We start from the raw sequence: 20,044 nt of genomic DNA, 5'->3' as shown, positions 1-20,044 counted from the left end.
AAGCAACCCAAGTGTCCATCCATAAATTAATGCTTAAAGAAGATGTGCTATATACACAATGGAATATTACTCAGCCATAAAAAAGTATAAAACCTTACTATCTGTGACAACATGGACAGACCTAGGGAATATAATGCTAACTGAAATAAGCCAAGCAAACAAAGATGACTACCATAAAATTTCACTTGTATGTGAAATTTAAGAAACAAAACAAACAGACAAAAGAAACAAATTCTTTTTTTTTTTAAGATTTATTTATTTATTTGACAGAGAGATCACAAGTAGGCAGAGAGGCAGGCAGAGAGAGAGAGAGAGAGAGAGAGAGCGAAGCAGGCTCCCCGCGGAGCAGAGAGCCCGACGTGGGGCTCGATCCCAGGACTCTGGGATCATGACCTGAGCCGAAGGCAGAGGCTTTAACCCACTGAGCCACCCAGGTGCCCCAGAAACAAATTCTTAAATACAGAGAACAAACCAGTAGTTGCCAGACGGAAGGTAGGTGGGAGGACAGGTGAAATGAAGGGGACTAAGAGTACATTTAATGTGATGAGCACAAAGTAATGTTAGAATTGCTGAATTATACCGTACACTTGAAACTAACAGATCAGTATGTTAATAATACTTCAATTTAAAAATACTGGAAAAAAATAAATATTCTTTGATCTGGAAATGTACTTGCGAGAGCTACTCAAAAGAAATATATTCAAAACTATCTAAGTACAAGAATATTCACCACGCTGATTTTGTAATAGTGAAAAATTATAAACATCTAACTGCTATGGTTGAAATGTTTGTGTACCACCCTCCCCCCAATTCAAATGTTGAAATCCTAAAGCCAATGTAATGGATTTGGAAGGTGGGGCTTTGCGGAAATGCTAAGTCCGAAGACTGAAGCCCTCATGAATGGATGAGTGTTCGTCTAAAAGAGATCCCAGTCCCTAGCCCTTTCCACCATTGAAGACATTGGCAAAAAGGCACTATGAACCAGAAAGCCCTTACCAACTACCAAATCTGCTGGCTCCATATCCTGGACTTCCCAGAATTAAATTTCTGAGTTTATAAGCTACCCGGTCCATGATACTGTCTGAGTAGCCTGAGTGGAATAAGATACCAACCACAGAGGATTTTTCAGCAACTATAAATCCAGCCATATAAATTTTTTTTTTAATTTTTTTTTTTTTAATTTAACAGAGAGAAATCACAAGTAGACGGAGAGGCAGGCAGAGAGAGAGAGAGGGAAGCAGGCTCTCCTCTGAGCAGAGAGCCCAATGCGGGACTCGATCCCAGGACCCTGAGATCATGACCTGAGCCGAAGGCAGCGGCTTAACCCACTGAGCCACCCAGGCGCCCCTAAATCCAGCCATATAAAGACTATCCCAGAGCCTTAAAAGAAGACTCTATATAAAACTGGTGAAATCTGAGTAAGTTATGTGGATTGTACCAACATCAATCTGTTAGTCTTTTATATCATACTACAGTTATGGCAAGGTGTTACTTCTGTGGGAAACTGGGCAAAAAGGTACATGAGACCACCCTGTATAGTTGTTTTTTTTTTTTTTTTTGGCAATTTGTGAATCCGTAATATTTCAAAATAAAATCTGTATAAATGGGGGAAAATACTGTAGAAGGCATTGAAAGTATTCAAGGAAATCTGGGGGAAAAGCAAGTTGCTACCTTATTACAGAAATGCACAAACACAGAAAAGACTGGAGAGACTATAAAAAATCAGTGTTATGACTGGTTATCTCAGAGCAGTAGCATCTTTATTTTCATTTTTATACTTTTATTTTCATACAATTAACATTAATTGCATTTACGAACATATAAGATCCAAATTAAAAGACCTATCAACTGGGAAAATCATTCCAGGCAAGTGACACAAAAGACTACCATCTTCAAAGAGGGTTAAGCACAAACAAGCAAAAAGTCAATTCGCAGTTAATAAACATGGAGAAACGTTCGATCACACTAGTCACTAAAGAAATGCAAAATAAATTATTTCATTTTAACCAAATGGTAAACCTTTACAAATTAGAATGCTGGATGCCGACAAAGATGCAGTAAACTGGACAACAGTAAAAACTGTCCTAACACTTTTGGAAAGCAATCTGTCAATACTGACGTTGATATGAATTACTTTTCAAATGTTCACTCTTTGACCTACTGCAGTAAACTTTAACCTAAAAGCTTTATACAAGAGTGTCCTATATTGAATTGCTCCACATAAAGAAAAACTGGAAACTGAAACGCCCAACAAAAAAAGTTGTTTTTCTTTGACAAATAGTCTTTAAAATGACACATTAATGAATCTGACAAGACAGTTTAACTACAACAAAGGCTTATTTTTCTCATTTAAATTCTCAATTACCATGTTTGATTCATTCTGTTTAGGATTTAATAATGAATTCCATCAAAATCCTTGTCTCTTCCACGGTACTAGAAGTAAGCCCCCAAGGCTACAGTTACATAAAACATCTGTTAAAGGATGTAAACTGTCCAAGTGCACTCTGAAACTCTCTGCCAAAACCACCACAAAAATATCCAAATTGTCAGTCCACAAAACTGAGAGATCAATCACCACCTCTACCTAAGCAATATATGTCATCACCAAATAAGCCAAAAGCAGTCTTTATTATTGGTCCATTTTATGCCAGTTCCTATGTGGGGAGTGATATAAATGAAAGGAAAAAAGAAAGACATCATATTCTTGGCAAAACGATACCCTCCGGTCATTAAAAACAGCAGTTTTAAGGTAACAGAACAGAGTCAGGAAAAAGTCATCATGAATATGGTGAACTATCTCTTCAGTCATATCCAACCACTTGTTTTACTTACCTATTTACAATCAGAAATAGAAATCCCAAGCCACTTAACCCTACAAATGCTGAAAAACAAAGTGTATAGACTGATTAAAGTTATTTGCCTCATGGCAAATCAATCATCCAGGTTTAATTTTTCCATCTCCAATATTGAGAGGACCACCAAATTACAAGTAATTATTATTAAAAAAAAAAAAAAAGACACAAAACACCTGTCATTTCATGTAGGATAAAACTTTAGGGTTCTACTAGACCATGCTTACGGGAATTTCATGAACAACAAAAATGAAAATTAAACTGGGAAATTTTCACCATTCTGACAGAGAAGAGTAACAGCTAACATTTACGGAACACTTAATTCACCTTCATAACAACTTCAGTTAAATACGACCATCATCCACATTCTGCAGATAAGAAAAATGTTACTTTAGGGGGAGCCTGGCTGGCACAGTTGGTGGAGCATGTGCTGATCTTGGGATTGTTGAGTTCCAGCCACAATGGGTGTAGAGATTACTTAAAATCTTAAGCCCCAGCCCCAAAAGTTACTTACCCCAAGGTCATGTGCCCAATGTTGCAAAGCTAATAAGGCAGAGGCAGGATTTGAATCTAGGCAGAAGGAACAGTCTGCCGATACATTTTTACAGTGGTTTTTAACCACTACACTATAGTTACCTTAGAAAAAAAGTTTTAAGACAACTAGTTATTTTAAAAAATATAAAATAAAAGACAACCAGTTACATGCCATTTAAGGAATACTATAAATCTCCTCACCAAGCCAAATGGTCCCTGGCTCAGTTCTGTCCAGAGTGACTAATAATCCAGAAAAAAAAATGGATATGCCACCAGATAACTAGGGTCCTCAGAGCAGAAGTCAATTCAGCTCTGGACTGATTTCTATCTCAGGGCCAAAGTAGTTTTCTATCCTAGGGCCATAGTTAATTTTCAATTAAATAAAAAAGATAATATTCATGGCAGTTTAGCAATAAAATTACCCTCTATCACAAGCATTTATCTTCAGCTGAATTATTTTGTCAGCAAGCTCCACAACGGCAATGACCTTATGTATGGTTTACTGCTCCCTAGCACCTTGAACAGTGACTGGCACACAGGAGGCCAACAAAGAACATTTGTTAAATGAATCAAGGAATGAACAAATGCTATATGAGTGTTTCTCAGGCTTTACTGTGCTCAAGAATCATCTAGGGATCTTGCTAAAATACAGATTCTGATTCAGCAGTTCAGGGACAGGGGCTGAGACTAAGAAGCCCTTGGGTAACTAAGTTAGCTGCTGGTCTATGGCTCACACTTTTCAGTAGCAAGGTAATTGGACCCCCCGAGGTCATTTCCCCCAATCTCTTCAAGGAGTCAAGAATCAGGATTCACTTACTCTTCACAGAAGAAAACCTGAAGTTTATTCATCAATAAAGCTATTACTACTGATCCTCTGATATCAGAAGGAAAGACTTATCTCCTCAAATTGTCACTATACCTCAGTCAGATGGCATCTGTTAACTGTTCAAAAACAAAAAAGGCTTCCATAGACTAGTGGGGGTGGCATCAAAGATTACTCTGAAAATATAATCAGAACTACAGAGTTCTCCCCAAAAAGTTTTATAGGAGATTCATGAACCCCTTTATTAAGACCAAAATCTCCATTTGTATTTACCATTTAAGTAATTTAAATAGTCCTCAACATACTGAGTCATTTTACTCCAAACTGTTATCTAATAAAGCCAACAGCTAACCATACAAATCAAATTTTTTTTAAAAATTCCAATATTAAATATGATCAACATTAAATACAATATTAAATACAATCAATATTAAATAAAAAAATAATCCTTTTCAGAAATCTGTATAGTCAAGTCGGCAAACCGTTTTCTTTTTTTTTCTTTTTTTTAAAGATTCTATTCATTTATTTGACAGACAGAAATCACAAGTAGGCAGAGAGGCAGGCAGAGAGAGAGGATGAAGCAGGCTCCCCGCTGAGCAAAGAGCCCGATGTAGGGCTCGATCCCAGAACCCTGGGATCACGACATGAGCCGAAGGCAGAGGCTTTAAGCCACTAAGCCACCCAGGCGCCCCAAACCGTTATTTTCAAATAAAAATGACCAGAAAACTAAGATGAGGCTTATCTTTCCCCAGTGTATATGAAAGCTGAAGCTCACATGTAGTGTTTACTATGCACCAGATACTATTTGAAGTACTTTACGTTAACTGTCAATCTTCTTAACAACCTTATGTGACCTATTAATATTATCCTCAAGTTATTAGTATTATCCTCAATTTACACATAAGAAAATTGAGAAAGAGGCGAATCAACTTGCTCGAGGTCATACAAATAGAAAGAGCTGAGCCTGAACAGTAGTAGCCTTGTACTTGTTTTTAACCACTCTTTTGTGCAACCCTGTATATAAATGTATCTTATAATTATTACTCTATCACTGTCCCCATTTTTTTCCTTCACCTAACTCAAAAGGCTAGAATAATCCCACATATCTTTTACCTTGCTTAACTGCAAGCTTTTGTAAATCCTACAAATTTAATTTCTCATAGCTATTTCGACAACAAATATTTTAGTACCAACTTATGTGCACTGTTAGTGATATGAGGAAAAGTACTGCCAATAAGCATATAGTCTCTTCTGAAGAATTAAAAATAATCATACAAATCAGGATATTTTTGAACAGAAACAGGATGGGACAACTATTACAAAAAAAGGTGTACACTGTAACTATCTAGGACAAAATGGGAGGAATGATCACACTAACCTATTTCGTAGTTTGCAGTATCTAGTGCCATGAAGTACTGGCCACCTATGTACAACACAAACCCTGGATTACTCCTAAATTTCTGTTTTGACACAGAAAAGCTTTTCTCTTCCCTCAGTAATATATAAACCAAACAAAACTTAACTTTTCATCCTTGGAGTCTGGCTTTCAGTCTACAGTTCATACTCTACCCCTAGTAATATTCATCTAAAGTATTCCTCTAGAAGGGAACGAAGGGAAACAAGAGAAGGAAGGAAGCAAAGGAAGGAAGGACGAAAGATCCAATGAACTCTTCTGTCTTTGGTTTAGAGTCAGTCATTTATAAATACAGAGATATTTTCTGAACCAAAGTTTGGCTCAAATGTTTGGGTCTATTACAAGAAACAGATGAGAAGACACAGGAGTACCTGATACTCAAGCTTCTTTTTCTTACATATACCTATACCTGCATATTAGAAAAAATTTCCTTTACAAAAGAGGAAATATAAATCATCTACTTGCATCTTGTCATTTGCATTCCTTTAAATCTTGTATACAAATGTCTGTATTTGAACACACTGCAATCTTCATTCTTGTTTTGTAAGTTTTATTTGCCCAATTAAAAGTATACTCTTCAGCTATAAAAATTTTAAGATAAGGTTAATTACCCAGTTTGGCTTATTCAGAATCAGGGTAAATTAGTAACAAGACTCAGATTAGAACTCGAAAAGGCATACTTCTCTCTTTTTTTAAAGGGTATTTATCTCTTAAATCAGTGCTGTCTCACAGCAGTTTTTGCAATTACCAGTGCCATTATGATGTAGCTTTAATAATTTTTCCAAAAATGTTCAACAAATCATAAGGCATAAAGTAATAATTTTGGAAAGTTACTATTTATATACTGGACAATTTACAACACAAAAGAGTTGCTATGATAATCAAATCATAGTTGTCAGCTAAGCTCTTCACTAGACTACATTAAAATGTTTAATACATAAACATCATAAACAGCATTAGTATCATGAACACAAACTTTGTCAAAAGAAATTATTATTGCCAAATTAAAGATAGGAACTTGAGGGCGCCTGGGTGGCTCAGTGGGTTAAGCCGCTGCCTTCGGCTCGGGTCATGGTCTCAGGGTCCTGGGATCGAGTCCCGCATCATGCTCTCTGCTCGGCAGGGAGCCTGCTTCCCTCTCTCTCTCTCTCTGCCTGCCTCTCCATCTACTTGTGATCTCTCTGTGTCAAATAAATAAATAAAATCTTAAAAAAAAAAAAAAAAAAGATAGGAACTTGATGTTCCAAAAAGTTGTCAATTGTCTAAAGTCATACAACTAACATTTGAACCCAGGATTCCAAAATCCTTGCAGAAAATTATAGTGCATAATGCAAAAGTTTATTATGTTATCAAGACTGGAAACCTTCCTCAAGAACTAAACATTAAAGAAAACAAAATTTAAGCAAAATATAGAATATAGGAATAAAATAAAATGCTATGAACACCATCAGAACTGAAGAGTCATTTTCCATTTTCACCTAAGGATCTTCAGAGAGGTTTAAAATCTTTTTAATGACTTCACAGGATTATAGTTTCTCAACTTCCTCTACTTTCCACTCCTCTGCAATATAGACTCAGACCCCATTTCAACTACAGGGTCAAAAATCTCTTCTTAAGCTTCCAGGTAGGAAACCAAAATTACAGATTTGAAGTGTTCATGACTACTGTTGTCAAGATCATTTCCATTAGCTGGGAAGTAATACGGAGCTGCCTGATAACAAACCCAAACTGATACAAAATAACTGAAGATCAATATTCCTAGTTTCTGGCTTTTCAGAAAACTGTAAACCAGTTCACTGTAATTTGAAGCACCAAAAGGTACTTTTACATCTTTATGTTCATTTCTAAGCATTTTATTCTACTTTTCACATTTAAAAAATAATTCCTACTTCATTCTCAGTCCATTGTATCTGAAAGTATTTCTACTTGAAAATATTTTTATTCATTTTTAAATTCTGCATCTACCTCCAATAAATATTCCAAAATCAAATTGCTCAGAAACCACTATTCACTTATTTATAATTTCTCTTGGCAATCATTCCACAATTTGTTTAGGCACTTTCTTCTTCTAAGTCATTTTTTAAAAACAATCATTGTCAGTCAGTGACATCTAATAACTTTTTATAAATAAATTATTTAAATTAATGGGAAAAACCAGTACTGTATTTGGAGTTAAAGGCACAATGTTATGATTACTACAATATAAAATAAATGATTTCAGATTCTAAGCTTCATCTAAAATTTAAAATGTTATTACCTAAAAAAGCAGAACACTTTAGAAGTCAGATAAATTACTTTAAAAATTATGTAAGAGCTGGGGAAAGAGGGGAATGGGCAGTTATTGTTTAACGCGTATCATACAGTTTCAGTTTTGCAAGATGAGTTCTGGATGTGAATAGTGGTGACACTGCAAAACAATGTAAAAGTACTTAATAATCCTGAACTATACACTTAAAATTGGTTAAGATCATTAAATTTTATGTTATCTGTATTTTATATAATTAAAAATTTAAAAGTTATCTAAGAGTTATTATAGAGTGCATAAAAGTCATTTTTACCTAAATAAGTAGTTACAGGTATTCATTTTCAGGGAAAAACTCTAGAGACAGAAACCCAATTAAAACATGGCCAAACAACTAAAGCAGACATAAACTGCTAAAAATATTAGAGGGGGGAAAATGATCTGAAAAACAAACAAAAATGCTAGCAATCACAAAAAATCATTCAAAAAAGTGTAAGCTATTATTTAAGTAATTTGTTAGTAGAAAGCACAATGCTGTTTTGAACTTACAGAATGTGTTTTAAGGGAATTTATGTTGGTACATATCTGACAACTTTGTGAATTATCCAAACATTTTTCCCTCTTCACAGAGAGCCAGATATTGTATATGTCCCCTTCAGAACAGTGAGAAACAAACCCAATAAACTACTTAAATCAACAGAGCCCTCTGTCTCCAAGACTAAGTTAAAAAAGTTACATCTCACTATTACTTAAAATAGGATTCCCTGTCTGCCTGTAGCTTCCTATTGCAGTATATCTAGGTAACAGAGTTCTAATTCCAACTTCAATATTCACTAGCTGTGGGCAAGTTTCTTAAATTCTATGCTGTAGTTTATCTCTAAAATGGAGATAATAATTCTACCTATCTCACAGATAGGACTGAGTAGATGTATATATATGAACACATGAAAAAACACTGTGTTTTGTACTTACTATACAAAAATGCCTCACGCACAGTAAGTACAATATACAGGTATACCCCTATTATTATAGCACCATTACCATTACTATTATCGGTCCCACTCATTCCAGTTATAAACGAAAAGCTAGGGTCTTACCAGAAAAACACACACAAGTAGAAGATTTTGAATACAACTACAAAGGGCTCAGATTCCAGATTAGAGAAGCCCAACCAAAGATGATCCGCAAGCAACTTGGTTTATAGAAAAGTGGTTCTTAACCTTGTGCCATGGACCTCTTTAGCAGTCCAAGTAATCTACAGATATCTTCTCAGAATGTTTTTAAAATGCACAGGGGGCATCTAGGTGGCTCAGCCGGTTAAGCAACTGCCTTCAGCTCAGGTCAAGATCCCAGAGTCCTGGGATTGAGCCCCAGATAGGCCTCCCTGCTCAAGAGAGAGCCTGCTTCTCCCTCTCCCTCTGATGCTCCTTCTGCTCTCATTTCGCACTCTCTAGCAAATAAATAAATAAAATCTTATTAAAAACCTGTAATATGTGAAAATATTTCTCTTGTTGAACCCATTGCAATTTCAAGAATTTTCAGTTCTCTTCAATTCTAGATTTTAATTAGAAGCTAGTCAAAATAAACAGGGAAATATTTTTCTCTCAATGAAGTTCACAGACTTCCTTAATTCTAACCAGAGACCCAGATTAAGAATCCTTGGTTTAGGGGAAAGTGCAAAATAAATTCTGGAGCCAGAGTTGCACCTGAATGATCTCAGGCATCAAACTGAGCTGTGGTTCGCTCCTTTAGAATAATTTCTAAATCCTGTAGGTTATTCCTATGGTTTTAAAAATCAAATATTAGTTAACAAAATGCCACATGACCAGTGGGTTGTTTTTTTGTTTTTTGTTTCACTGCTTTTAATACCATATATTTGGCTCCAAACGTGTAGTCACATTGTTAATTTTCAGTAACTCATTATAGGAGAAAAGTTAAAACAATGTACTGATTCACATAGAAAATGATTAGTGGAAATATTAATAAACAGTTTAGTAAGAGCCATGATTTGGCACTAGAATAACCTATATCTAAATCCCAATTCCACTACTTTACTTCTAAGTTCCTTAACCTCTTCCGCTCAGTTTTCTCATCTGTAAAACACTGCAATGTTGTTTTACAAACCAGAGAGGATCTAGCTTAAATACTCAATAAGTGGAGCGATTATTAAAGTTCACATTTTAACAAAGCCAAAGGAATCAATTGGGAACTCAAAAGTTTATTTTGGAATTCATGTTAATATAAATAAAATTTCACATTCTCTTGCCCAGCAAAACACATACACACTTAAAACCTGAAGCATTTGCATGGATAACGTTCCTAATACAAACTGGCACTGTTTAAAATCGTATCTGATGTCTTATCCTGCCGAAAAAAACCTACAATGAGGATAAAAAATTGGCAAACAGAATGGGCTCAGTAATCTCAAATCTCTTCATGATTTACTTGGGAGTGTTCCAAGTGAATGTTTATTACCAATGTCGGACATACTCTAAGGTAGCTGCGTCTCTTTAAAACCCAATTTAAAGATCTCAAATTTATCAGCTACACAGTCGGTAAGATTAAAAAAAAATTAAAAGCATGAAATTTACTTTATGTCGTAATATTACGGAGTAAAATCCATCACTCCCTCCGAGAGAGAAAAAAACAGCCATAGACTGGTCCTGGCTTCTCGATCCATTATACAACCTGTAAATTCCTTCCCTCATTGAAAAGATTCTTTTTATGGGCATAGTTAACAAGTGCCAAGTTGCGAAGTTGCAGCTTTGCTGGTTTGACGTTTTCACAATGCAAGAACAATATGATCTGGAATCTACTCAAAGCATTAGCCAGGCAGTCAGCTGATGCTCACTGCACACAAGAGAAATAAGAGAAATTAAACCTCGTATTTCTCTAAATCAGGTATCCACTACCTTTAAAACTAAAATAGGCCAGCAGCGGGCGTTCCAGTTAAAAGTATTTCTATTGTTAAATAACATTTAAAAAAAAAAAAAAAAAGCCGGCTTTCCTCGGACTAGGTTTCTCTCATTCTTGGAATTTTCCTCCTGTAAGGGCTTTTATGCGTCCATAAAGCCAAACCCTCATCCCGGAGCCACTGCCTGAGTAACTTTTACAAAAGGTCAAAGCGGTGCCTTTCAAGGCTTCCAAAGCCTACTGGCGTCTCCTCCGTTCACAGTAATTCGCTTTCCACCCACAGAACGTTCCAGAGACTTACGGACGGGGATCAAACAAAATTTGGTGGGGGTTGATTAAAAAGCAGCTTTCAACTTTCTCTTCAACATACTTATACCGAATTTCACCTTCCTCCCTCCGCGGCCCCACATGTTGCTTGCTTCCCTCCCAGAGGGCCCCGCGAGACCTCGCTTCTCCACCACCCCCCACCCCCGCCAACGCGCCCACCTGATTACCCTTTTCTCCGTAGACTCCGCCCCGTCCTGCTGCACCCCCCACCCCGGCCTGTTTGCCTCCTCTAGGAGGTCCATATGGGACACTTTCCCCTTCCTCTGATTCTCACCTCATACCAGACAAGCCTGGATTCTCCACCTTCAATTCTCCCCCACTACGGCCCTCACTTCCCACAGCTTCCTAAAGTGTTGCGAGAGCGCAGAGTGGAGCCGCAGGCCTGCACGGCCCAGGTGCTGTGTCAGCCTATCTGCCGGTTCCGCGGCGTGTACGGCCTGGAAAGTCACATGGCGGTGGAACCGGCCGGTGCCTCCACACTCCTGCTCTCCTCACAGCAGGACGACATTACCAAGTCCACTCACCTCCACGAAGAGCAACATGTCTTCCTCCGCTCGGCCCAGTCGTTCTCGCTGCCGCGACTCCAACGGGCTTAAAGGCCCGAGCCCCAAACGCTAGGATAAGGACACTCGCCTGGCCCCTCCACCCGGCAGTGGACCCGGCTCCTCCCCCGCCGTCAGCCGCCGCGGCCTGACCCGCCCAGTCCCACCTCCCTTGAAAGAGCAACCGCTTCCGGTTCCAGAGAAAAATTGCTTCCGGGAGAAGAGAAACCCCTCGGCGCGCTCAACTTTTACGCTACCTTTTCCAGCGGCAGCATGGGAGGTACTATCGTCAGTCGTGGGGGGAGGGAAGCGATCAGAGGAAAGCACCATTCTGTACCACGGGGGTGTGTACAGATCTTATTGACGCATTTTATCCTTCGTCAAGCGGAGGGCTACTGCTACTGTAACTACGCAGTTTTCCTAGTTCAAAATCTAGATCTGATGAAAAGCCGAGCTTGTGTGGAGTGTATTGGCAGACGCCCAATCCTTCCGAAAAGGTGGTGGCTCGAAGAAAAAAAGTAGGGGAAAAAAAAAAAAGGCAGCAGTAATAGTAAATATATTAATAGCAGCTGCTGTGTATGAAATGCTTAGTATGTGCCTTACTATGTGCCTGGCATTATTCTAAGTATTTTATGAGAATTAATCTTTTAAAAACCTTATGCAATAGATAGTATCCCCATTTTACAGTTGAAGGAACCCTCTCAGAGAGCGGGTTTCCCTTAGAAACGCCTTTAAAGAACTTTGCCCTATGTTCACTTAGATCAGGTAGCCACATCCACGCTACTTAATACTTAGTATGGAAAGCCTCTTCGCTGATGTTTTGTCACTGTCACTTCAAATGAAGTACAATAAACAAATTTTTTAAATGGTCTTTACACTTTTCTTTTAGAGGATCCAAATTCTTTACTATCTTCAGCAATACCTAGTAAGCTTTATTCTTCCCTATCAATCCCACTTCTGTATCTTAGGTCCGACACTTAATCTTTTGAAATAATTATGTCTTGATCTTTTCCACTGATTTTTCCCATGCTATTATTTAAAAAATCTTTCTAAATTAAAGGTTTCATTTTCACCAAACTGTTGTTTTCAAGACCTTATCATTCCGATCCCATGTAATCTCCCTTACTTTATCTCTAATGAACGTACTCACTTTTTCATTTAATACCAAAGTCGTTTCTCCATCGCATTCCTTATTTTTGTATTCCATCCTCTCCCAAATCTGATCCACAGTAAACTAAGCATTACTTCATCTCAATTAAACCAATCTTACCTTTCCCCTGAAAGATAAACTCAACACTCACCTCCAAAGCCATGGCTCAAGGTGTCTTCACTATCTGGAATGCCTTCATTTGTCAATCAACCTTCTCTCTCCATAGGGTTTTCCCAAAGACAATGCTCCCTACAGATTTCTTCTTCATGTCCCTTATTATCACTTGAATATTCTGTCTTAAGTTATTTTCTTTTTCGTTTTTTACTTTCTTCACCGGTATATTCTTCACATTCTAGGATAATGGTGGCCACATAGTAGTATCTCTCAACAAGTGCTTACCAAATTGAAAGGGAAGGAGGGAGCTTTTAAATTTTGCTTTAAAAAGCCTTCATTTCCAGTTGCTGATGAAGTCCATGCTGCATAAAAAATATGAGAGAGGGAGAGAGCACAATAATGCTAAATTAGTTTAGTTGACAAGCATGTAGGCTGCTTTGTGAATGCCTACTGAGATAAGCAATGTAAAAAAAAAAATCAAGAGAAATGAAAGTTGTTTAAGGATCTCACAATCTAATATTATCAACAAAGTACTTAACAAATTAATTGATAAGTTCAAGAAATACTGGATAATGATGAATATTTTAGTCAAACTTAAAACATTTACCAAAATACTTAATTGCAGTCCTTTCAGAAACATTTTTAACTTCCTTGAATGGACTTAAATGTGACTTAAAGGAAAGGAGGGAGTAATTTTTGTGACTGGGTATTAGGGGAGGCAATCTAACAATAAAAGAAAGTATTCTGGGGCTTAGAAAGTTTCCATATAATTGAGTCTGATCCAAATTTAGAAAATTTCTGAGGAGGAACTGAGGAAGAATATGTCAAATGTTTAAAACAAACAAAATCCCTAAAACACAGCCTTTGGTTTTGAGAAGTTCACCAATAATGGACAGAGACAAATAATAGTTACATTCCAAAGAGATAAGTACTATAATAGAAAGTTTACAAAGTATTTGGGAACACAGAGAAGGGGGTAACTTAGACAATGGGATATTAGAAGGGGGAATATTTGCTCTCTTTATATTGATTCATTTCTTAAAAGACAACTACTTTATGTTTCCCTGTCTCCCCTTCTCTGAAGGACTGAAATATGTAAATTGTTTAACTTTACAAGTTTATAGCAAGGATGCAACATAGGACAAAGTTTACAATAAGAATTCAACATACAAAGTTCTTGTAGCGAAATTACATTATGTATCCATAATTTGCATAAAGTCTAAAATCTATAAAATGATATATAGTTTATGAATATATCCACCTGTAGTAAAACTATATAAACAGAGACTAGACATAAGTACATCAAATTCATGACTGTCAATGTCTCTGTAAAGGGAAAGAGGGTGAGGAAGGAGTCTAGGGAGAGCACCAAAAGGGACTCCAACTTTATCTCTAATGCTTTATTTAAAAATTTCTGAAGCAGGGTGCCTGGGTGGCCCAGTCGGTTAAATGGCTGCCTTCGGATGGGGTCATGATCCTGGGATCCTGGGATTAAGCCCTACAGGGGGTGTCCCTGCTCATTGGGGAGTCAGCACTTCCCCTCTCCCTCTGACACTCTCTCCTGCTCATGTTCTCCTGCATGCTCTCTCAAATTAATACATTTTTTTTAAAAAAATCTTTAAAAAACATTTCTGAAGCAAATACGACAAAATGTTAATATTTGTTCATTCTATATGATAGGCACATGACTATTTGTTATATTTATTTCTGTACTACTTCATATTTTTTAATAAATAAAAAAGCTACACAGCTAACAAAACTACCCTGTCCTTTAATTACTCCTTTGTCCTAAATCCTTTCACATCCTCTGCTATCGAAGGAGATGCCCAGAGTACTCCTCTCAGTTACAAAGCAGCATCCAACGTTCCCTTCACTTTCTCTGGCCAGCTATGGAATTTCAGAAACTTCTTCAGTCACATTCCTTGGAAAAATGAATAACTAGACAGTGCAGAGAGTGTGATCTTCAGCCAAATAATAGCTTCCAAATTATTACATGTCTAGGACAAGCTGAGGGGCAGCTGAGGATGTTGTAACACAACTAGTCTACTACAGGTTTAAAAATTCTTAAGCAAAACCTCAGGAAGCAAGAAGAAGCAGGAGTTACATTTGATATACTGGATCTTGAATTCTAACACCTAGATTTTAAGCTTATTTAACCAAGGCTATATCTTCTATTTCCTTTTCAATATTCAGTTCAATATTCTGGTTGTCTATTCTTTCCTACCCTCCCTCCCCCCTACCATGACAGCATATAGATAGAATGCCTAGTTCTCCGCATATAGTAAGCACTCTAAAAATGTTTGAGTCATTGATGTCATGATGGATTTACTATGACATCACCAGGACTGGAATACCATGGTTAGCAACAAATTAGGGTAAACCACAACCTGTGGGAGCAGGAAAGACCTAGCTTCCTCGTGGACACCTTTATTAGCATTTGCCTATATTCGGTGAAAAAAGAAGAAATAAAAGAAAATCACTAACTTTTCAAAATATTTATCAAAATGCAAAGTGGGATAGACAGCGACTCTGAACCAGAAAAAGAAGTTATGGATTCCACCATCATGTCCAGAAAATCCCTTTACAAATCAGGGGTCCCTCAGCTGGAGATCCCATTTGCAGTACAGAATGTCATCTCTAGGATTGAGCAATCACAGCTTCATCGAGCCAGAGAGGTAGGTCATAAATAAGAAGTTTACAGATTACAACTGTTTTTTAACTTTCAATGATAAGCTGCATTTTTTTAAAAGATTTTATTTATTTTATTTGACAGAGATTACAAGTAGGCAGAGAGGCAGGCAGAAAGAGAGGAGGAAGCAGGCTCCCTGCTGAGCAGAGAGCCCGATGCGGGGCTAGATCCCAGGACCCTGGGATCATGACCTGAGCCGAAGGCAGAGGCTTTAACCCACTGAGCCACCCAGGCGCCCCAATAAGCTGCATTTTTTGAACTCATTTTATTTTCATGATCTTTGACTATGTTTGAGGTAACTTTGATTTCAAATGACAATTAAACCTGACTCTCTGCATAACATGCTCCAATTTTGTTAGTCTCTTTTACTTTCCTATGAGACTTAATTATGACTCTTGAGAAATAAACTGCATGTGCTATTGAGTGATTGGGATAGAAAGATAAATAAAAATCTGTAGCAAATATTGATATCGAATTTCAGTCAGTAGTTTTCCTTTGTTCTCAACTAAACTTTTGTCAAATAACTGTTAGCAAGAAGAAATATAGTTTGGCTTGAATTCCAGCTCATGGAAGGGGGATTTATTGGAAGGTAGAAACCCAAAGACAATGAACAGAAGGTTCATGTAACAATCCAATAAACCTCAAACAACTAAGGTTATATACTACATTCTATTCTCTCAAACAGAATACAAAAAAATTCAGTGGGTTTGAAAGAAATTAATTCAAGTAAGTTTTTTCCTATGTTTAAGGAGGGTTAAATATTTGTACTTTCTCATTCTCTGAATAAACGTACTCCTCCACTCCCCACAACTAACAACAATAACCTGGTGTTTGCTTTTAACACCTTTATTGAGGTATAATTGGCACATAATAAGCTGTATAGAGGCTCTACCCCAGGATCCCGAGATCACTACCTGAGCGGAAGGCAGAGGCCCAACCCACCGAGCCACCTAGGCACCCCAGCTGTGTATGTATGTGTGTGTATATATATATATACACACACACACACATATATATATATATTTTTTTTTTAAGATTTTATTTATTTAGTTGACAGAGATCACAAGTAGGCAGAGAGAGGAAGCGAACAGAGAGCCCAATGTGGGGCTCGATCCCAGGACCCTGGAATCATGACCTGAGCTGAAGGCAGAGGCTTTAATCCGCTGAGCCATCCAGGCGTCCCTGTATATATTTTTAAGTATATAAGTTTTGATATATATAAACACCTGTGAAAACCTCATCACAATCAACATAATGAACTTACCCATCACCCCATAAAGTTTCCTTATGCTCAGTTACAATTCCTCCCACATACCCTTCCCAACCCCCCCCCACCACTATCTCTAGGCAACTGCCAAACTGCTTTTTGTCTCTACAGATTATTTTGCATTTTAAAAGAATTTTATAAGTGGAATCATACAGCATCTACTTACTCTCAAATAAATAAAATCATTTTTGTTTCTCTTAATTGATGTTTGATATTTTTATTAACATATAATGTATTATTTATAATTATATGTAATATTATTATAATTAAAATTATTATATATATAATTATTATAATCATCAGGCTTACACAATTCACAGCACTCACCATAGCACATACCCTCCCCAATGTCCATAACCCAACCACCCTATCCCTACTCTCCACCAGCCAGCAACCCTCAGTTGTTTCCTGAGATTAAGAGTCTCTCATGGTTTGTCTCCTGCCTGATCCCATCTTGTTTCATTTTTTTCCCTCCCTACCTCCCAGGCCCCCCGGCCCTGTGTCTCAAATTCCTCATATCAGAAAGATCATACAATAATTGTCTTTCTCTGATTGACTTATTTCGCTTAGTATAATATCCTCTAGTTCCATCCACATCATTGCAAATGGCAAGATTTAGTTTATTTTGATAGCGGCATAGTATTCCATTGTATATATATATATACCACATCTTCTTTATCCATTCATCTGTTGATGGACATCTAGGTTCTTTCCACAGTTTGGCTGTTGTGGACATTGCTGCTATAAACATTCGGGTGCATGTGCCCCCTCAGATCACTCTTAAATAAATAAAATCTTAAAAAGATTATCTCACTCTCTCTCCCTGTGCCCCCTCCCTCTCTAAAAAAATGAAATTGCTATGAATATCTGTACATTTATTCATGACTTATCTTATAGACATATGCTTTCATTTCTTTGGGATAAATACTTAGGTTGGAATGGGTGGGTCACATGGTATATAAATGTTCAATTTAAAACAAGACTACCAAACCTTTAAAAAGTGGTTATATATCTGTTGGCCATCTGGATGTCTTCTTTGGAAAAATGTCTACTCTTGTCTTCTGCCCATTTTTTAACTGGATTATTTGTTTTTTGGGTGTGAGTTTTATAAGTTCTTTATATATTTTGGATACTAAACTTTATCAGATATGTCATTTGCAAATATCTTCTCCCATTCTATAGGTTGCATTTTAGTTGGTTTTTTTTATTGTTTACTTTGCTGTACAGAAGCTTTTGATTTTGATAAAGTCCCAATATCTTACTTTTGTTTTTGTTACCCTTAGTTTAGAAGACCAATGTCAAAGTACTAGCTGTGTTCTCCTCTGGGATTTTAATGGATTTCTGCTTCACATTTAGGTCTTTCATCCATTTTGAATTTATTTTTGTATATAGTATACGAAAGGGGTCTGGTTTCATTCCTTTGCAATGTTGCTGTCCAGTTTTCCCAACACCATTTGTTGAAGAGACTATCTTTTTTCCATTGGATATTCTTCCCTGCTTTGTCAAAGATTAGTTGACCATATAGTTGCGGGTTCATTTTGGGGTTTTCTATTCTGTTCCATTGAACAATGTGTCTATTTTGTGCCAATACCATCATCAGGGAAATACAAATGAAAACTACAATGACATATCATCTCACATCAGTCAGAATGGCTAAAATTAAGAACACAGGAAACAACAGGTTTTGGTGAGGATGCCAAGAAAGAGGAACCCTCTTACACTGTTGGAGGGAATGCAAACTCGTGCACCAACTCTGGAAAATAGTATGGAGATTCCTCAAAAAGTTAAAAATTGAACTATCCTATGTGCTACTAGGTATTTATCCAAAGGATACAAAAGCATGGATTTGAAGGGATACATGCACCCCTATATTTATAGCAGCATCATCAACAATAACCAAATTAGAAAAGGCCCAAATGTCTATCAACTAATGAATAGATGAAGAAGATATGGTATAATCAGGGAGATTCAAATCAAAACCACATTGAGATACCACCTCACACTAGTTAGAATGGCCAAATTAACAAGACATTAAACAACAAATGTTGGAGAGATGTGGAGAAAGGGGAACCCTCTTACACTGTTGGTGGGAATGCAAGTTGGTGCAGCCACTTTGGAAAACACTGAGGAGATTCCTTAAGAAATTAAAAATAGAGGGCGCCTGGGTGGCTCAGTGGGTTAAGCCTGTGCCTTCAGCTTAGGTCATGATCTCAGGGTCCTGGGATCGAGTCTCGCATTGGGCTCTCTGCTCCGCAGGGAGCCTGCTTCCTCCTCTCTCTCTCTCCCTGCCTGCCTCTCTGCCTATTTGTGATCTCTCTCTCTCTCAAAAAAAAAATTAAAATTAAAATAAAAAAAAAAGAAATAAAAAATAGAGCTTCCCTATGACCCTGAAATTGCACTACTGGGTATTTACCCCAAAGATACAGATGTAGTAAAAAGAAAAGAAAAGAACATTGGGTACAGGTGTGCCCCAATGGCCACAGTCGCCAAACTGTGGAAAGAGCCAAGATGCCCTTCAACAGACAAATGGATAAAGATATGGTCCATATATACAATGGAATATTATGCCTCCATCAGAAAGGATGAATACCCAACTTTTGAATCAGTAAGGATGGGACTGGAGGAGATTATGCTGAGTGAAATAAGTCAAGCAGAGAAAGTCACTTATCATATGGTTTCACTTACTTGTGGAGCATAAGGGACAACATGGAGGATATTAGGAAAAGGAAAGAAAACGTGAATTGGGGAAATTGGAGGGGGAGACGAACCATGAGAGACTGGACTCTGAGAAACGAACTGTGGGTTTTGGAGGGGAGGAGAGTGGGGGTTAGGTGAGCCTGGTGGTGGGTATTAAGGAGGGCACATATTGCATGGTGCACTGGGTGTGGTGCATAAACAATGAATCCTGGAGCACTGAAAAAATGAAATTAAAAAAAAAGATGTAGTATACATATACAATGGAATTTTACTCAGCTATAGAAAAGAATGAAATCTTGCACTTGCAACAATGTGGATGGAGCTAGAGAATAGTATGCTAAGGGATATGTCAGTCAGAGAGAGACAAATACCATTTGGTTTCACTCATATATGGAATTTAAAGAAAGAAAACAAATGAACATGGTTGGAGTTACGGGGGGAAGAGAGGCAAACCAAGTAACTGACTCTTAACTATAGAGC

The 20,044-nt window shown here is 37.3% G+C and overlaps 2 protein-coding genes across 5 annotated transcripts in view; one reads left to right on the top strand and one right to left on the bottom strand.

Annotated features, from left to right (window-relative positions):
- LARP4 (La ribonucleoprotein 4) overlaps positions 1–13,166 on the bottom strand; it is an 83,294-nt gene extending 70,128 nt beyond the window's left edge. For 2 of the 4 annotated variants that reach the window (XM_044228000.1, XM_044228001.1), the window contains exon 1: positions 11,630–11,773. In XM_044228000.1, the coding sequence (XP_044083935.1) occupies positions 11,630–11,647 (18 nt within the window). In that variant the 5' untranslated portion in view covers positions 11,648–11,773. Of the gene's footprint in view, positions 1–11,164; positions 11,369–11,629; positions 11,774–12,948 lie in introns of those variants that run through there. The other 2 variants (XM_044228002.1, XM_044227999.1) reach the window with 2 other exon arrangements.
- Positions 13,167–15,409: 2,243 nt separating this feature from the next.
- FAM186A (family with sequence similarity 186 member A) overlaps positions 15,410–20,044 on the top strand; it is a gene marked incomplete at its 5' end in the record, with an annotated part of 68,016 nt that continues 63,381 nt past the window's right edge. Inside the window, one exon of the mRNA XM_044226382.1 lies at positions 15,410–15,586. Within this exon, the coding sequence (XP_044082317.1) occupies positions 15,410–15,586 (177 nt within the window). The remainder of the gene's footprint in view (positions 15,587–20,044) is intronic.

Source organism: Neovison vison, chromosome 12, assembly GCF_020171115.1.
Source record: "Neovison vison isolate M4711 chromosome 12, ASM_NN_V1, whole genome shotgun sequence".
In the NCBI taxonomy this organism is placed as follows: Eukaryota; Metazoa; Chordata; class Mammalia; order Carnivora; family Mustelidae; genus Neogale; species Neogale vison.
This window is presented reverse-complemented; position numbering and strand designations above follow the sequence as displayed.